We start from the raw sequence: 20489 nt of genomic DNA, 5'->3' as shown, positions 1-20489 counted from the left end.
TTAATTGAAAAGTTATTATAATAAAAAACATTTTAAGAACTGTGGGGAATATTTGTGACAGTCTTTTTATTTTCCAATTTTTGCTTAATACACACAAATATATATATATATTCAAAATTATCTGGTTTCCTGTTTGATATACAGAAAATTCTCAAGTGGAAAATTTTTTTTCTCTTTTTATAAAAAAAAATTAAGATGAGTGAATTTATTTTGTCTTATAGTTTGAAAATCTGTCAAGCATATTGAAGCTTCCTGGTAAAAAGACTTTTAATAATATGGATAGAGATTTTTTAGAAAAGAGAAAAAAGGATCTCAATGCCTATTTGCAGGTAAGTCCATGTTTTTTAGAATAACACTATAGAATTCTTTATTAAAGAACAGGGACTGGAAGTGTAACTCAGTGAGAGTGCACGCTCATTAATATGCAGGAGGCCCTGGGTTCAATTTCTAGCACCAAAAAAAGAAAAAGAATATTTTTATTATAACAGTGGAATAGCAACCCATTTTTAAAAGTAATATCAAATGTGACATGCAGTCTAAGAATTTATAAACACTATTTCTATGTTTATTGATTAACTTAGAAGTTTTCTAAATACTCAGTGTTAGGGATTTTGCTTTTTAAAGTTTAGATGAGTACATGCACACACATATCCATTCCAGATTAATGTAAAGTGTATAGGTATTTTATGGTATAATAAACAGTTAAGTGTCTCAAATTCAGTATATTGTATATTAAAAACGAATAGAATTTTATTCTCAGAGTGTGTAGCTGCCTCCCATGACCAGGAATGATTCTAAGGCTTCTAAAATTATAGAATAATTCAAGAGAGGGTAGATCTTAAAGGGCTATTCCTTTTTCTTTTTTCTTTCCTTTTTTTTTTTTTTTTTGGTACCAGGTATTGAACCCAGGGCACTTAACCACTGAGCCACATCCCCAGTCCTTTTTTATATTTTATTTAGAGACATGGTCTTGCTAAATTTCTTAGGGCCTCATTTAATTGCTCAGGCTGATTTTGAACTTGAAATTCTCCTGCCTCAGCCTCCCAAGCTGCTGGGATTATAGGCGTATCCCACCACGCTTGGCTCAAAAGGGCTATTTCTTACATGTAGCATCTTGGACATGGAATTTTCACAACAAATATGTCTCACAAGTGACTTAACTTTTTGAGTTATTAGGACTCGCAGAAATAACTTTGTTTTAGGCCTGGGTACCCAGATGTCAGTTATAATAATGGTTTCCCTGTATAATTTTGTGTACTAATTTACAAAATTTTGTGTAGTTTATGAAGTTTTCACATGTATTAGGTAAGGTATCAGCCCAGATTTATAGCGTCCATTATTTAGGCTCCCTATCCTTTAGAACAGGAATCTGCAAACTACAGTCTGCAGAGCCCATCCAACCTTACCATCTGTTTTCTACTAGAAGTTTTATTGGAGCATAGCCACCCCTTTCATTTACTATCCAGTGTATGTGGCTGCTTTCACCAGCAGCAGAGTTGAGTAGTTGCAGTGGAGATTATATGAACCACAAAACCTAAAATAATTACTGTCTAGCTTTCACAGAAAAAGTTTGCTAATCCCTGCCTTAGAATTTAATGAACCTTAGGTAATATATACTAGATATTTAATTTGGAAGATTTTTTTTTTTTTTTCTGTTTCTCTCTCAAATATTCTTAGCTCTGACTGGGTTTGTTTTAACCATGATTGAAATTCCATGTTGTTACGATGTACTGAAAGGACAGCAAAAACGTATAGATTTCTGCTGCTGTTCACCTTTGTCCTCTCTTGGCTTAAAGCTGAATGTCTGATAGCCTTTGTATGACCCTTGTCAAATGTTGTAATTTTTTTGTAAACTACCAAACTTTAAAGTCTGTATCAATTATTTATAAGATTTAGAAAATGACTACCTTTTTCCAAATTCAGTGCCATGAAGTACGTCTTTTAAATGTGGTTGTGCCTTATACATCTTAGCTTATGAACTCAGTATATTACAACTGTTTCCCTTGAAGGAACTAAGCTAGAAACATTCATTAGTAGTTACAGGAGCAATATTTTGTTTGGGATTCTTTATAACACTTGAAAGTTTTGTTGATTTTTTTTTTTTTTGTACTTTCTGTTTCATAAAAATGTGTTTCTATTGACGGTTAACTCAGCATTGTTATGTGAGTAACATAACTTTCTACTCTTTATCTTCTTAGTATAAACTGTAAGACCAGAAAACAGAACAGTAAATATATTTGGACAACTTTCACATTAGATGCACTAAAAGTTAAAATAGCAGATAGGAAGATTATATGCCATACTTAATTATAATAGAATTATTGATGACTTCATTTTAACTGAGTAATTGGGTTTTTTAAGTATAAAATTAAAGTTCTCTACATTCTTTTTATGAGATTAAATTATAAACAATAGTTACTTTTCATTATCTTATTAATTTAAGCTACATTTTTCCCCCTTGTTAGTTACTGTTAACTCCTGAAATGATGAAAGCATCTCCAGCTTTGGCTCACTGTGTCTATGATTTCCTTGAGAACAAAGCCTACAGTAAAGGAAAAGGGGACTTTGCTCGTAAGGTAAGCAAACCATTATCGCAGAGAGTTTATTTTTAGGTCTGCTTTTGTACTTTGTTTTTAATAAAAGAAAATGAATTTGGATTTGTTTATGTTCTAAAACTTGAAAATTGTTCTAAAACGTGACCTGTTTATCTTCTATACTTTATTAAAATTATGAGATTATTTCAGAAAGAAATTCTAAAAAGAGCTCCTCTACCGCTCCCCCCTCCCTCCTTAAAAGACTAGCCTTTTTATAAAATATTGATTGATTCAAAATAAATAAGAGTTAATAATTGTGAAGTAGAAGAACTTTGTATAATTAGTCTAGGTTGGTTGATTTTAGCATCCTAATGGATGGAAACATTTCTAAGTTGAATGCTTTGTTTCAATAATAAATTCCAGGAGGCTCACAAGTTCAAAACCAGCCTCAGCAAAAGTGAGGAGCTAAGCAACTCAATGAGACCCTGTCTCTAAATAAAATACAAAATAAGGCTAGGGTTGTGACTCAGTGGTTGAGTGTCCCTGAGTTCAATCCCCGACTCCTGCTCCCCCCAAAAAATCCAAATTTAAGTAACTTTATTTAAAGAAATGCATTCTACTTTTCCATCTCTTTGATATTCACCTTTCTCTATCTCAGACCTATAAAAAGTTACAAAAATGATACAAAGAATTCCTCTGTACCCTTCACCCATCATCCTAAGTGCTGCTACTACCACTATTATTGCTACTGCTACTAGTAAAAATAGACGTTTATTTAGAGGTTAATTATGTGCTGGACATTGTAACAGACACAATAATATCTTATTCATCAATTTTAATTGATAATAGCTTTTTAAAATGAAAGAAACATTTTATTAAATGTTAACAATCAGCAGTAGCACTTATGTATGACTAAACAGTTATATACCACTCTTTAAAAAAAATCATATATGGAGTCTAAAGATCTTTCTGAATCATTTCTGATAATCCACAATAACATATGTTTTTCATAAATCATACTGGTAATCACCAGCATCATCTTGACCTCTTTTAATTTTTCAGGATACTTTTTTTTACATGTCAAGATTTTGGGGGTTTTAGTTGCATTTTCTTTTTAGCTAATTGCAATGTTTTCCCCTTAAGTTCACTGGAAATTAAATAGTTATTAATTAAAATAATGTACGTACATTTTATGAGTGATTATTTATAACTTGAGATATAATACTTTATAACTCATTGATTTGATCACACGATTTATCCTAATTGTGTGTAATATATGTAAACAATTCCTAGGAAGAATACCTGATAAGTATCCTTTTTCTGTGCACATAGTATCTTTCTATCCAGTTTTGTGTCATGATGTGAAGGCATTGTAAACTATAGGTAGAGATCTAAATTTAAGTTAAAATTTCATTGTATGCCCTTACACATACTAAGAACTCAATTGAGTCGGTAACTGAGATGGCACCTCTATCAGGCTAAGTATACACTTATGCTTGCAATCCATAATTTACTTCTATGCCTGGCAATTTGAAAGTTTATATCTTTCTTCCCAAACATCTATTTTAAGACAAATCCTATGTTTGTGAATGTATTCGAACATTGATGGACTCTGCCTTTATGCTTACGAAATTCTGTTTCCTTGAGAATTAGGCATTAGTTACCTGTGGAGATTTTTCCATCCCCTTGCTAGCCCTAGTCCCCTCCTAACACAGGTGCTTAGACTGTACTCACAAAAAATTGGGGTACATATAGAGAGAAAGAAATTGATTGCATGAAGTATCAATGGTAGGTTACCTCATACATAGATACTTGTGAAATTGTATTCCTTTAATCACCTTGTAACTTGTATTAGCTCCACTTAACATCTCTGCTGTGAAGTATGAGAAATGTAGAATTGTAAAATATGTTTGAAGGTATTCTAACCATTTTTAACATAGGTTGTAGATTAAAGTGAAATCCATGCCTTTTTTACTTCTAAAATTCTCTTCTGTGAACATTATAACCTAGGGACGTGGCAGTTTGCCCTCAAGCTACACATTTGAAATGCGATAATTAATACTTTCCTTATCTCTTTAGAATTCTACATGTGTGTTCTTATGACATGGCTTATTTACAGTTTTTAAAAAGTAGTGTTGGAAATAATGCCCAGATTGATTTGAACACACTGTTCTGGTGAACCAAAAATCTGTAGTATATAGAATTAGAAATACAAAAATTAGTTTCATCTTTTTAATCTTTGTATTTCTCTTTATCAGTGATAGAATTTTTAAAAATCCTCCTTCATTCTGCTTTGTGTCCTTTGGTTCTATTCTGGGGTATATTCTCACAATGTCCTTCCTAAATTGGATATTCCACGAAGCATATCTGCAGTATTATTTACTCAATTTAAACCATAGAGTAACCAGAACTTCCAATCCTTTTACAGTTATCTTGAATTTCTGTTTTATTGTAGTCACTAGTTACTTCACCTTTTCTAGGTTTTTTTTTTTTTAATGAAAACATAAAGAAATTTTGTCTTCTTGCTATTATCTTTTAATATTGTGCTATCTGTTCCTTAAGCAATGAGGTTCGGTTTTGTTGTTATTATTTTGTTTTTTCTTTTCTGCATGGTACGTAATTTGTTTTCCTTGACAGCTTCTATGAGATTTGGTGCTTTCTAAAATATATTTTCTTTAGTTTTGTACAACTGATTTTGTGTTCTTTTCTTTTTCTTTGTTAAAAATCTCAGGGAGAGATTTTTGGTTTTGTACTTATTTGGTTTCTTTAGATGTCTTTACTTAATTAAAAGTATTTGGCATTTGTACAGTCAAAATATCAAGTTTTGTTTCCTATCCTTCTGGAGACTTTTATTCCTTTTTATATCTCTGTACATATTTTCTTCTATATATAATTTTTATATTCTGTCATACTAAAATATGATTTACCTTTCTGATTTGTAACTTCTCTTTGTGTTCTATATCATGGGCTTCAGATTTTCTTGATAAATTCTAATTGAACATATAATGTATCCTAAAAATCATTTTTAAAAAGAAATCTAAATAGGTTCATCCTTTCCAGTTGTTGATTTTATCTGCTTGTTTTCTTTTCAGTGTCTGCCTGAAATATCTGATTGATTTGTATTGTGATTAAAGTATATAATGGCTAATTCCAGTTGCCTCAATTTGTTTTGGAAAACTGCTTTATTCAGAATTTCATTAATAAGAAGACAGTGAAAGCTTATATTCATTTTCTAAACTCATTAGTCAAATTTTTAAATCATATGTGTGAGTGTGAAAATACATTTTTAAGACACAGAAGACAATGTGTCTTTATTTTTAAGATGCAATGATACATAGTACAGACTAAAAATGGTTGCATATTTAATGTATTGCAATATGCATTTTCCTGAACTTCTGGGCTGAACAATATATCTGATACAGTGAAATCATGGTACAATTCCTTTTTCTCTTTAGATGGACACTTTTGTAAATCCACTTCGAAATTCTATGAGGAATGTTTCAAATGCAGTTAAATCCCTTCCTGATAGTTTGGCAGAAGGAATGACTAAAATGTCAGACAACATGGGCAAAATGTCAGAAAGATTAGGTCAAGACATAAAGCAGTCATTTTTCAAGGTAAGAAGATACTCCCAGTAATGTCTAAAACAAACTAAAATTTAAGTCAACTACGATGTTTTGAACTCCTTGCTTTAGATTTTCCTTATTTTCTTTCCAAAGTACTTCAGATGTATAACCTCATAAATGAAAAGCAGGAGCATAAGTTTTTATCAGAAATGGATGCCAAAAATCCAGTCACTCATCAGTCTTTGCTATCATAGTCTTCTAAAATCCATTTTAAACAGAAGTTACACTTTTTTACTATTTTATTCCATTATGCCATTTTTAAGTCTGTAACACTATAAATCCTGTAGCAAATGAGTAAATGTTATTCACAGATAAGTTATACTAGTCTCTCAGGAAACTCAAAATCTAGTTTCTCCTGACTCATATGATGGAGAGACCACCAGATATAAGGAAGAAAAAGTCTTTCACTACTGTCAGTCTCTGAGTCTGTGCAGTACTGTATATATTCCTCCTAGTGGCACAGAAGTTTCCGAGGAAGCTTTTTCATCACATTAGCAGATAAAGCTATTGGAGCAAGTAGTTTGTTGCATTTCTAATTTATATTTTTAAAATAATTTTGATATATTCTTTAATATTGTAGTCAAAACTGTTAAACATAAAGCTATTAGAATTTTCTACTTATTGAGTCAGGTTTGAATGAAGGGCAAATATATATAAACAGATATTCCTTGATGTAAAAGGCAATTCTTAAAATAGTGTGGATAAATCATAGTTTTCTATCAGTTCTTATGCTTTCTCTGGTGCTTTATTTTTATTTCTAATGAGGGGAAATATACTAACACTGAAACAAGTGACAGTATCATTTGTACTGTCAGCTATTTGTGACTTTGTGCTAAAGTCATTGAACTTTTCCGGTTTTTTGGTCTTTTATCAGTTAAAATGGGTGATGGTGATGTTCCTTCCTGTGACTGACAAATGATTTTCATCTAATGATGCTCTTTCTTTTTTCTGTCCCTTTAACTTATCTAACAACTTGTTAATTCCTTAAACCTGTTAACATACTATCAAGAGCTTTTTGTGGTATAAGATTGGAATTCTGTTCTCTGGCTATGCTTTTAACTGTTTAGTTCTCAGTTCATTTAACCTTTCATAGTTTTAAATCCTTCTACAAAGTATGGATGTTTGACCAAGTAAACTCTCCTTCCAAATTCAAATATCAATTCATTTATTAAGGAAAAAACCTTTGGGTTATGAAAAAAACTCTTTTCTATATAGGTTTCCCATTCCAGATTTTTAAACTTTGCTTATATATGGCACAAAAATCAAATCAATGCTGATTTTTTTTGGTTTGTTATTATGTCGTATTCTTTAAATACCTGCTTTGTTGTGTTTACTTTTTTCTTTTTTCTTTTTTTTTTTTTTAATATTAGGTGCCTCCTTTAATTACAAAGACTGATGCAGATCCTGAACATTGTCGAGTCTCAGCTCAACTTGATGATAATGTGAGTTAATTTTGTTCTTGGTAATAAGTATAATGGTTGTAATTCAAAGCATACTTGGCAGATCTTTTTACCTTTTTAATAAATATTTATGTATCATTCATATACACATATTGTGTTAAGCTTGGTAAATTTTTTAAAAACTGTACATGTTCATGTAATCTTCCCTCTAATCAAAATAACAGAAAATTACCAGTAGTCTAGAAAGCCCTTTATGTTCTCTTCTTGTCATGACCCTCTCCTCCTGGAGATAATCTCAACTCTAACTTTTACCCTGCCTTTGTACCCTTTCTTTGTATAAGAAAAACTGTAAAGTGGGTACTCCTTTAAGTCTGGAGTACCTATACCAGCCTATGTAAATGTGCTTTCTTTGCTTAACATTGTGATGTTCTTCCATGTTGTTTTGTATGAGTGTAGTTGCTTTGTTCTTGTGGCTTTGTAGTATTCCTTTTTGTAAATTGAGTACAATTTATTCATTATGTATAGAACTCTTATGAACATGCCAGTACATGTTTTAGGAATAAAAAAAAAAAAAAGCACTTGTTTCTGTTAGGGCTATACCTAGGGATGAAATTTCTGGATTAAAGGGTAAGCACAAATATTAATGTTAGTATTTTTTTTAGACTATACCACTTACAATGCTGCCAGCAATACATGAAATGCTCCACATCCTGGCCAATATTTTGTGTTTAATTTTAGCCATTCTGGTTGTTGTATTCATGATGTATTTCATTTCTCCGATGACTGAAATGTTGAACCTTTTTTCATGTTTATTGACTACTTGGTGCACTCATGTATGTTTAGATCTTTTCCCCATGTCTCTATTGGCATAGCTGTCTTTTTCTTTTTATTACAAATGCTTTGTATAATCTGTGCTCTGTGCCTACTGCAAGGGCATGAAATGTCCTGTGACTTTCTTTAAAAATACTTTTTGTTTTATTGTGCTATCATTTATACTTGCAGTTCATCTGGGATTAATTTATATTTATGGAATGAGGTAGGGATCCTGTTGACCCAAACACCATTTACTGAAAGGGCCTGTTCTTTCCTATTTTGTGTTTCTTCTTATCATAATTCAGATTATCATATATATTTAAATTTGTTTTTAGGCTCTGTATTCTGTTTTATTAGGCAGATTTATTTGAAGTTTTATAATCTCCTTTAAATTTCTGATTAAATTTATTTATAATAAACTGTCTTAAGATATTTGCCTTTTTCAAGATTATAATATTTTATTATGAGTTTTGCTTGTATAATATCCATGACATCATATCTTTTTGTTTGTGGTGTTTACAGTTTAACTACTTATTAGAACTGTTGTATGACACCACGCTTATGTAAATGTGCTTTATTAGAGAATGGAGCAGTATTTATTCTGCCTTGTTAATGGAATGAATCTCCCTCTCCCTCCTGGTTTGTTTAAGCAATTTTATAGTTATAATATAAATGTATATAATATAAATATATTTGTGGAATAGAAAGTGCACTAAGAAAATGTTTACAACATGATAACGAGAAATGTGTAACTCATGTTTTTTTCTATATTTAAATTACAACGTTGATGAGAAAAATAATTGGGAAGAGTATCTCAGTGAAAAACATTATAAAATTACTGACAATTTTGTGTAATCCTAAATCTTTACCTGTTTTTTACTTCCTGCACAATTTCGCACATGGAAGCATTCGACTTTATTTTTAATGTCATTGAATTCTCATAATGAAAGTATACTAATTTTTAGTTGTTAAAAGATAAAAGAAAATTCTAGTAGATTAGTGAAATGTGGCTTTGTAATGTTAATTTGGATGTATGCTGGATTAAATTTCAACTTCTTTTCCCAGAAAAACATATAAATATTCACAACTGAACACTTTATTCTGTATTGTTTTATTCTGTTAAATACAGAGATATTGAGAATATTTCATTCTTATGAAAAAAATCATAATAAAATAAGCAAAGAGTTGCAGTTGCTTTATAAAACTAGTACAGCCTCTATAAAAGTTAGGAAAGTTAAATCATCTTTTGTTGTGTCATCATGAACCACTTTAAGAAGTTTTGTTTTCTTTTCTTTTTTTTTTTTTTTAAACTACAACCTTGGTATTTGCTCATTATTGTAAAATTCTCTATTCTGGAAAAAAAATGGCTACTAAAATATATATTTTTTTCTAAATTAGAATGAAACATCAAATTTTGAAGGCAGTCTTGTAACTTGTTCTCTGATTTATTGAAATAGTACCAGTTTTTTTGTAAAAGCAGCAAAAATAATCATTCATAGAAGATAGCTAACTCTGATACTTTTATTCTTATTTCTTCCTATATTTTGTCAGGTGGATGACAATATTCCCCTTAGGGTAATGCTGCTTCTTATGGATGAAGTATTTGACTTAAAAGAGAGAAATCAGTGGTTGCGAAGAAATATCAAAAACCTACTTCAACAGCTTATTAGAGCTACATATGGTGATACTATAAACAGGTACATCCCTCCATACCTTTGGCACTTGATCTTATTCATTATTTATCTTTTAAACTTTTACTTCTGGAAATAGATTGTTCCAACTTCCTGGTGGAATTACCTTCTCTGGGTATTAAAGCGGTGTATTGCTCTCAGAGATAATTTATACCCAGATTAGTCTGCGTGCTTTATAAAAATTGTGTTTATTTTATTCATCTTCTAAAATTTTAAATATACTCATTTAAATTTATTTACTTTCAGAAAAATAGTTGACCATGTTGATTGGATGACCTCACCTGAACAAGTAGCTGACTCAGTGAAACGTTTCAGGTATATCTTAAGACACAGTCACTTCTTTCAGGTAGTACAGAGTTTAGCATTGTTATCACTAATTTTCACTGCTTTTATTTCTTTCCGGGCCATACGTGGTTTTAGTCATCATTGGTGAGCAGAAAGAATTGTAAGCATTATAATAAACATTTGTCTCATGAACCCATTTATCTTTTTTTTATTAAAAAGAATAGAAAGAGTATAAAGAAAAAAATGAGATGATTAGCTACATTTTATCACAGTACTGTGGTTTTAAGATAATTAAAATTAGTATATAAATTATGATATAATGAAATAGTAGTTTTAGAGATTAGTTTTTTTCAGTTGTAGTTTACTAACCTTAATTTTAGGTGAAACTTCCTAGGAAAGTATATCTCTCTCTGGCCATCGTCTAATTTATAATTAAATATTTGAGCCTTTGAAAATAATACATTTAAGCAGCTTCAACGTAGTAATTTCTGTGTTCATGCAACAAAAATATATTGAGACCCTCCTCTTGCCTAGCACTCTGCCAATTACTGAGGAGCGAGAGATAAGATATTATACCAGAAGGCAAGCACACATAGTAGAAAAATAAGCCTGTTTTGTAAAGTGAAGATAAGCAGTGCATACAAATTCATGGCATCATGTACTTTGAAGGTAAGGAAAGGAAGTAAGAAGGGAACTATCAATACTGAACACTAACTGTGTGCTTGGCTCTGTGCCCAGTACTTTATACTTTATAATTTTATTCTATTTTACAAGGTAGAAAATTTTTGTTTCTATTTTATGATAAGAAAATTGAAGATTAAGAGAAGTAGTTTCCCCAAAGGCACTTATGATAGAAAAATAAGAAATCTGTCTTTTCTGCCAAGTTTCTGCCCTCTGTACCATACTGTTTCCAGAAATTGGAATACCTGCCCTGGCATGTTCATTTTATTTCAAAGTAAGCAAATGATGGTCCTCCTTAGCAGTGATTTCTAGACTCAGCTGTATGTTGGAATCACCCAGAGAGCTTTAACAAGTACTGATCCTTGCAGGGCTGACTGTCTTAGTTAATCAGGTGGAAGGCCTGGACATTTAAGACTTTTTAAAACTCCCAGGTATTTCTAATACAATGATTGTTCTGGGGAGTGTCTCTCTCTCTCAGATCAATTCCACATAGAACCGTAGATACCACTCATTTCCTGCCTTTAGACCAAACATTAAGAAACAGGAATCAAGTATAATGGGAAAGTCAAGGTGAATGGGTTATTGTATGTGTGATAGAACTACTGTACTCAATCCGGGTATAAGTTGGGGGCACAGAATTTCGTTTTATGTTGAATTAGTTGTAAGGAGAATGGAGTGGCCCAGCTGAGGGAGAATAGCTGCTAAACTCTAAGGTATCCAAATTCAAGATCTCATAGACTTGGGGATGAATTGTTCAGTCAGCAGGTTCTCACTTTTTTTAAAAAATTTATTTGTATTTGTTCTAATTAGTTATACATGACAGAATGCATTTTGACACCTGATACATAGATGGAGTATAACTTCTCATTCTTCTGGTTGTACATAATGTAGAGTTTCACAGGTTGTGTAATCATATGTGCACATAGGGTAATAATGTTCAATTCATTCTAGTATCCTTTCTACTCCCATACCATACCTCCCTACCTTCACTCCCCTCTGACTAATCCGAAGTACCTCTGCCCCCTCACCCTTATTGTAAATTAGCATCTAAATATCAGAGAAAATATTCATCCTTTGGTTCTTTGGGATTGGCTTATTTTGCTTAGCATAATATTCTCCATTTCCATCCATTACTGGCCAATGCCATAATTTTATTCTTCTTTAAGACTGAGTAATATTCCAGTGTGTATATATACCACAATCTATTATCCATTCTTCTGTTGAAGGGCACCTAAGTTGGTACCATAATATAGCTATTGTGAATTGAGTTACTGTAAACATTGATGTGGCTACATCACTGTTGTATGCTGATTTTAAGTTCTTTGGGTGTAAACCTAGTAGTGGGATAACTGGGTCAAATCGTGGCACCATTACAAGTTTTCTAAGAAATCTCCATACTGCTTTCCATAGTGGTTGCACCAGTTTGCATTCCCACCAGAGGTGCTTGCTTTTGAGTTTAAATGTCTGGATATGTTTGTATATTCGTTTTGTTGTCTTTGTTAGTGTTTCTGGGCTACCAGAGGGCAGAAAGTGTCTGCTTTTTTTCTTTGTATATCCTTTTACACCTAAAATTAAATCTTGCACTTAGTTGGTGTTTATTGAATATCATTATAACTATATAAATTTTCAGAAATGTTTTCTATTTCCATTTACATTTGTGTTTTCTATAGAAATTTGAAATGATTTTATCACCTTATGTCATTAGGTAATGAAGATATTTACAAAGTTTTTTAAATCTTAAACAGAGATGCATTTTGGCCAAATGGCATTTTAGCAGAGTCTGTTCCATGCAGAGATAAAGCTATTCGAATGAGAACAAGAATTGCAGGAAAAACCAAATTACTTGCAATTATGCCAGGTGAGTGAGCATGTAATTTTAATTCTGAATTCTTGGAATTTATCATGCTAATGTAGCTATTTTGTTTTATTATAATAACCACTATCTCAATGACTTACTGTAAAACTGCACTAGGTATTTCTCAAATATTCTTAAATAATCAACTGTCCTGTAAAAACAAAACACTATTATACAGTCGTATATTTATGGAAATAGTGCTCAGAGAAGCCAAATAACCTACACAAGATGTCTTAACTCCTAAGTGACAGTACTGACTCATCTTTGAGTGATTTGAAAACGTGCTTTTAGCAGATTTTCTCTGCTGGCTTGAAACATTTTGATAATTAAATCATTAAATAAATATTTGCAGATGAATAGCCTAATAAAAGAATATGAAATGGGGATTTTTCAGAAAGAATTTTTGTTCTACATAGAAACAACTCATTGGTCCATTATTAATCTTCAATCACGTAAAGATTAATCCCAAAGGGAACACATACCACATTTTGTTGGTCTAATTTGAGGTACTTGCTTTGGATATGGTTTTCTCACTTAGAAAAAATGTGTTCCATTTGTCTTCTTACAAGAGAGGCTATATGTATAATATGAAAACTGGTTTTATATGGCTAGGAGGAGGTTTTATCCCTTATTTTTTATGAATATCTTTAAAATGCCTAGATGTCTTTTCTCTGTATTATAATTATGGATGTAGAGAATGGACGAGACATATTTATAGACATATTCATAAATTCTTTACTTTCAATTTCTGTGCTTATACTTTTTCTCTTATAATTTAAAACTGCTTTAATGTTGTCTCTTCTATCAGTTAAATTAGAAATTTGCCACATAACTGTTAATTCTTGCATATATACTATTGCATTTGGTGTTTTAAAGGAATAACATTTTAGAAAAATAAGCAGTAACTTTTAGAATATTTTTTCATATCTTATATTCGTGCATATAGTTGTACATAGTTGTAGGACTTGTTGCATATATGTATGTGCTCACAATATAACAATACAAGATACTTCATACTTTTATGATAACCAGATTGTGCTATAGACAAACTTAATTATGCAACTGGAAGAAATCTTAATTCACTTACTCAGTAAATAATTATTGGAAGTGTATCATGCCGACATTGTTGTTTGTACATATCATTGCTCTCCTGAAGCTTACATCCTCTTAGGAAGACACACAAAAACAAATAATTAAGCATAGTATGATAGTGGTAATACTAAGAAGAAAAATAATTCAGGGAAAGGAAATGAGTAATGTTAGGTGAGTTGCATTGTAGATAGGATGACCAAGGTAGGCTTCTCTGAGTAGATGACGTGGGTGTGAAGATCAAAGGAAATGAAAGTAGAAAAGTATATGATTGTGTATATACATAATCTGTTGCCTGCTTTTTAGTAAACTGATAGTATATTTCCTTTAAACTATATTATACTCCTGGGTAGGTCCAGATCTTTTGGAAGTTTGAGGTTCCTTTCTAAATGAACAAAAATAATATTTATGGTATTCGGGCTCTGATTATGAATGATTATAGAATAATCATATGTGTTGGTCCTCTACTGTAGTATCTCTATAACTTCATGGGTGAACTACAAACTTTCTTGCCCTGATATTCATGCCATGTTTACTTTTCCATTCTTTTTTCCACTTTCTCTTATAGGAATCCTAAAAACATGATTGTTACTTTTACATTTACTATTCATTTGTTCATTAATGTTTTTTCCACTAGTGCTAATTCTTCATCTCTTTATATATCAAAATCTTGCCCAAGTAGCAAAGTCTACTTGTTCTTATTATCTCACAATAAACATTTTATACTTTTAATACTTTTTAAATATTTTTTAATATTTTCATGGCACTCTTACTATGCTCCAGTTTTTTTGTTTGTTTTTTGTTTTGTTTTGTTTTTTGAGATTGTGGATTTATGGGGTTTATTTTCCTTGTGTTCCAATAAGACATTATTCACAATCATGGATTAGTTTGTTAATTTAAAGCATTTCTGATAGTTCATTAGATATAGCAACAATGTTTGTATAGTGTTTCAGAATTTACAGATCACAGCTTGTGAGGATATCGACTATCAGAAATCCCCACTTAATAGAAGAGGGAACAGAAAGGATATCACATGGGCATCACAGGATAGGATTGTGACTGTAATTTGTACTCTTTGAGTCTGCATCCTTACTCTCTATATGTCATGTTGTTCCCAGTATCTACTGTATAAGTGGATGGTAAGTGCATGAATGCAGACATGCATAAATTTTAAGTCTCAGTTATAAAACAGCTGAAATGTGTTAACTGGATGCCTGCTGTTTATCAGTTACTCTGCTGTGTGCTTTACATACTTCATTTAAGATAACTTGTCTCGCTTGCCTTATTTAAATAATGAATTCTGTGTATTTCCCCCTCTCTTCATTTAGATGAACTGAAGCACATCATTGGTGCTGAGACAACACGGAAAGGCATTCTTCGTGTTTTTGAAATGTTTCAGCACAACCAGTTAAATAGGAGAATGGTTTATGTCTTCTTGGAAGGCTTTTTAGAAACCTTATTTCCACAGTATAAATTTCGTGAACTTTTCAACAAACTGCATTCACGGTCAAAGCAGATGCAGAAATATAAACAGAAACTTCAAACTACTCAAGCGCCTTCTTTACAAAAAAGGTGACACTCCAATCTATGAAGCTGGTGTTCATTTTGTCCAGGACTAATGGTATGGACAGATCTTCTGGGGCTTAACTCATAAACTGTTGTGTCTGCACCAGTCTTTTAGTGTCTCAAAGTAGAATATTAATACATCCATAAGACTCTGGTTCTTCTCATTCTCTTCTATAATCCAGCCACTACCAAGAGAGATTTCTGTGTCTTACATGATTTGGTGCATAATTTGCAACATTGAGAGGATACTGCCCTCATCTCATGCAAGAATGACATTGGTCTCTTCCTTTTCAAACTAATCAGCATTCTCCAGCAATGACAAAGTGCCAGAGTGTATGTATATATGAGAGCTAAGGAAAGCACAAAACAATGGTTCACAGATAAACTGTCTTAATTTGTTTTAATAGTTGGAGACTGTGCAATGTATGATTTGGATAATGATTTTGTAGGTCTTTGTCATCATTTTTGATGTAGTATGGACTTGCCAGGTGAATGATCTTTGAAATATCTGTTTCAAGTATGGGAAAAGTGACAGAATGCCCTTAAAGAATGAAATAACCTTATTCCCAAGTTACAGTTTTGTAACATTAAAGAAAACAGTATGAAATGAAACCAACTAGATATAGAATTTGCTTGGATTTATTATTCATTGGTATAAAAAAATTTTTAATGAATTCTTTTTTGCTTTAAGGGCTCTGTTTTGCTCTATGGTTCTCAGTTGTTAAGTTTTCTTTTGGCATTTTGTGTGCAAAAAGAAGCATGTGGTAGCTCTCATTTTAAGTTTCAAAATTATCAGTTTTATCTTTAACAGATTACTGATTATACTGAAGGGGAATAATTTGTTGGAGGAACTGCCAAATACATTCTGTCCTTCTAAAATGTGGAAATTAAAAGAAAACAGTACTCTATTGAAAGTTACCATATGATAATTTTAAATTGTGATCTAGACATGCCTTAGGTAACTACAAAAATAGCAAATCAGATTAATGAGTGTATTAGACATATGTAAACATACAAATTCCTAATTCTATTATGTGTACATATATGAAAATAAATAATGAAAACAGAACTGTACTATTTTTAAAAATATGCTTTTATTTATATTTCGCATAATGTAAAATTCTAAATAAAGCTAGTAGGCAAAACCCCTTGGTGTATACATTTAAGTCCCTAAAATAATTTTATACCAACAAAACAAAATACTTTTTCCAGTTTTGAAGCCTCTACATTTCCTAGCTTCCTCACTCTGTTTTGTCCATCTCTAAAGTCTTCATATCCTTTTGTGTGCGGGATTTCTGTATAATTTTAAATACTTCATTGACTAAAGGTTCGGATGTATCAGCTTTTTTTTGTTCAAAAAATCTTTAACACTAAAACCTTAAAATATTGAAGCTACTTATTAGACCACTGAGCCAGGATTCTGGTATTAAAAGAATGACTGGGTGCTTAAGCTAAAGGGACAGAGCATTGGTATCCCAGTTATTTGGGAGCTTTAAGATTGGAACAAGATATTAGTGTCTTGTTTTCACTTAGATCCTACTTATAAAGTGAAGCCTATTAATGGGATAAATCCTTCCTTTAAAGCTTTATAATAATCATATTTATTAATGATGCTGTTGTGCGTACTTGTAGTGTGCACATGTTCAGCATGTGTTGCATGTCTTCAGAATTACATTAATGAAATCCCTTACATTGCAACTTGCAAGTGAGAAAAGATACTCAGTGGCTGTGGTGGAAGAATTATTTCTTCTACTTAGTCTGTCTCCCTGTCCCTGCCCCTCCCTGTGCCCCAGGCTTTAAAAGTGGGATATGTGAAACCTGTCTGTGGAAAGCATCAGCATGACCATAAGTGCAATGATTTTCATACATACCCATTTCAAGTATATTTTTGACATGAATAAATTAAGTGTATACAGAAGAATTCATGTAAGAGCCTAGTATGTACATGTGGAAAAAAAAGTTTCTATATAATGTGTGGAACACTGGCCGTCAACCAGGGAAAGAAAGGTCATGTAAGATAGCAAATTTTCCTAACAGAGCCCTGCAAGTTAACTGCAATCATACCAAAAACTATTTGAGTAAATGGGTTTTTAAAGTAAATTTTGTTTAAAAGAGTTTATATTTCAAAAGCAGAAATATCAAATGGTAGTCTATAAATGGTGATGCATCTTCTCTATGCACATCTGTGTTTTACATCAGAGAGAGCCGTGGTCATGCTAAAATAAGAGATACTTTTTAAATGACTTGGTCAAGCTGCGTGTAAAATATTTAACTCATACGTCAAGTACAGTGTACTATGTTTAATAAAGTTGTTACATTGAATGCATTTATTGCATATATGGATATATACATGAAGAGGCAGTTATGTCTTCTGATATTTGATTTTTGAATGTGTTTTTAAGTCAGTGGTGCCTTTAGGCAATGAACCTTCAAAATTAATAATTCTTTGTTTGGGTTTTCCGATTTTTCAGGTAATATGTAAACTACTTAAAAACCATCATAGTTTATTCACCTAAAAATTTGATTGTATGATTTAAACATAGCACTTAGATGAGCATTTCCTATAATTAGGGTGTTCCAAATAGTTGCTGAAAATAATTGTGCCATTGACCAATGGATGCACTTGGCTAGCCTTAATTTTTTTAAAAAAAAGAAACATTAAAAACTTTCCTGAATATTTCAGTTTGCTCATTTTAAGTTTGTGCTGCTGGTGTTTGGAAAAAAAAATCATACAGTTAAGTGCTACCAGAAAATGTACCAATTTTTTTAAAAAATTAAGAACAATATAAATTTCACAATCTAAAATTTTAATTTTGTGCAATATTTTCATTTTATGCATGTGTATTTGAGTAATTGTAAAATAAATGAATTTTTAATGTTTTGAGATGTAGTTTAAACTGTCTTCTTAACCCAACAACTTACATTCCGTTGTTGCTGCATCCTCTTATTTAAGGACTTGTTTTAAAAGTCTTTTTGTCACTCCTTGTAAAACTCTTTTATTATTGGCAAATTTTGCTTATAGGAGCATGGCTCCTGTATAATAAGGGAAAATATAAAGAGCACATTTAAGGATTACAATTGTTAAAAGATACCTTGTGCATATCATTGTACAGTAAGCGTCAACTGTGTGCCTAACTGTTCTATCAATACTTTCCTTCTTAACGAAGAAGAAACAATCAGAATGTCAGTTATTTTTATTACCTAAAAAGAAGATGAAAAATTTTATTTGGTTTGCCTTATGTTCTGTCCATTAGGAAATACTAATAAAGTATTAACAAACATTTTCGTTGAGTTTATTTAGTAATATATTTTTGTTACTTTAAAAGCTTGGTTAATAGTTTTATTTCTGGTATCTGTATGTATTTTATTTCATATTTATTTTAGAAATTAAGCAATTAAGATTCCAGTATGATAGATGAGCTATTGAGTGGTTGGTTACTTAAGTCATCCAACATTAATTTTCCTTTTATGGGGCAAATAACTTACTATCACAACATTAAAAAAAAAAAATCTTCATACTGTCCTAGCATATGAAAGTATAAAGTCATTTTCCCACAGACAAAATTATAATTAGTAATTTATGAACACTTCTTGTCATTTCAAATTTATATTTTTGGCTAATATTTTAGATAATTTCTGTTTTTCTAAAATGCAGTACATTTAGTACTCAGCAATGTATCTATACCCGGTTGGTCATAATATTTGTAGTTTTTGTGGAGTTATATCCATGAACTTCTCAAGAATTAGATGTGATAACTGCCACCTCACCAGGGACTAGCATAACATCTCTTAAAATGATAATATAAGTCCCTTTAAGATATTCTTGGGGACTGGGGCTGTATCTCAGTGGTAGAGTGCTTCCATAGCATGCAAGAGATACTGGATTCAATCCACAGGACTGGCAAAAAAAATATTCCTGGGGAAAATGTTTTATACTTTTATATAAGAACTATCTAAACCCCCAAAATGTTCCTTCACAATTCAAATGATTATATCAAAGGACTAAGAAATGTTATGGGAAATCTGTTTAACATTGCTTACCTCATTTTTCAATCTCAATTAACCACAGAATCTTTTAATATAAATAGCCCAGGAATGCAGTTTGAAAAAAAAAAAAAAAAGATCTATTGGGGGAGAGAAAACAAACAAAAAGGAATCATAGCACCTTTTTAGTTAGGGAACATAAAGGGACTGAAAAAATATCAATGGATTTGGAACACGTGATTTTTTTTTTTTAAACCTGCTATTTCATGGGAAGTTTAACCTTTGAGGGAAAAGGTGGAACATGTCAAGTTAACAACTAATTATATAGCAGATATTAGAATGTGACTCAACTGAGAGTAACAGATGATAGAATGCATCTCATGAGAAGTTGGAAAGATTTTGCTGGTGTGATCAAGAGTAGTAAGTAACTAGAAAATGCAAGAGGAACAAAGTGATGTCATATAGTTCAGTTCACAGCACTCAGCATATAGTCATAGTCATAGCTGAGATTTATTGCAGCAAAAGGATATAAGGGGATAAAGTACATGGGACAAAGTATGGGAGAAACCAGGCTCAAAACTTCCAGTAGTTCTCTACCAATAAGATTAACACAAGAAGCACTTCATTCCTCCAGCAAAGAGTTGTTACAACACATGAGAAATGCTGCCAATGAGAGAAGCTTCTTTGAGACTTTATGCCTATGGTTTTTATTTGGAAGCAAGTCATGTAAGTACCCTCTGCCTGGCACTTACCAAAATTTCAGACTCAGAAGGAAAGTATGTGTTCAGAATAAACCATATTTTTTGTGTGGTTTAGACTTAGCCACTTCATCAGTTTGGGGAATTGGTGGAAAACCTCCTACAACCTAAGTTCTTAAACACCTGAGAACAAGGGTCAACCTTGTTGGCAGGCCTTCTTTCAGACATCTATTTAACATTAACATTAACTTCTGCACAACTGAACAC

General features: G+C 31.6%; 1 protein-coding gene across 4 annotated transcripts in view; it reads left to right on the top strand.

The window, feature by feature from the left end:
- Snx13 (sorting nexin 13) overlaps positions 1-18821 on the top strand; it is a 157689-nt gene extending 138868 nt beyond the window's left edge. For all 4 annotated transcript variants that reach the window (XM_047560792.1, XM_047560791.1, XM_047560795.1 and 1 more), the window contains 8 exons: positions 222-329; positions 2466-2576; positions 5990-6151; positions 7531-7602; positions 9925-10070; positions 10311-10379; positions 12776-12888; positions 15303-18821. In XM_047560792.1, coding sequence (XP_047416748.1) covers positions 222-329; positions 2466-2576; positions 5990-6151; positions 7531-7602; positions 9925-10070; positions 10311-10379; positions 12776-12888; positions 15303-15550 — 1029 coding nt within the window. In that variant the 3' untranslated portion in view covers positions 15551-18821. The remainder of the gene's footprint in view (positions 1-221; positions 330-2465; positions 2577-5989; positions 6152-7530; positions 7603-9924; positions 10071-10310; positions 10380-12775; positions 12889-15302) is intronic.
- The last annotated feature ends 1668 nt before the right edge of the window (positions 18822-20489 follow it).

This window comes from Sciurus carolinensis, chromosome 8 (assembly GCF_902686445.1).
Source record: "Sciurus carolinensis chromosome 8, mSciCar1.2, whole genome shotgun sequence".
NCBI classification, from domain to species: Eukaryota; Metazoa; Chordata; class Mammalia; order Rodentia; family Sciuridae; genus Sciurus; species Sciurus carolinensis.
This window is presented reverse-complemented; position numbering and strand designations above follow the sequence as displayed.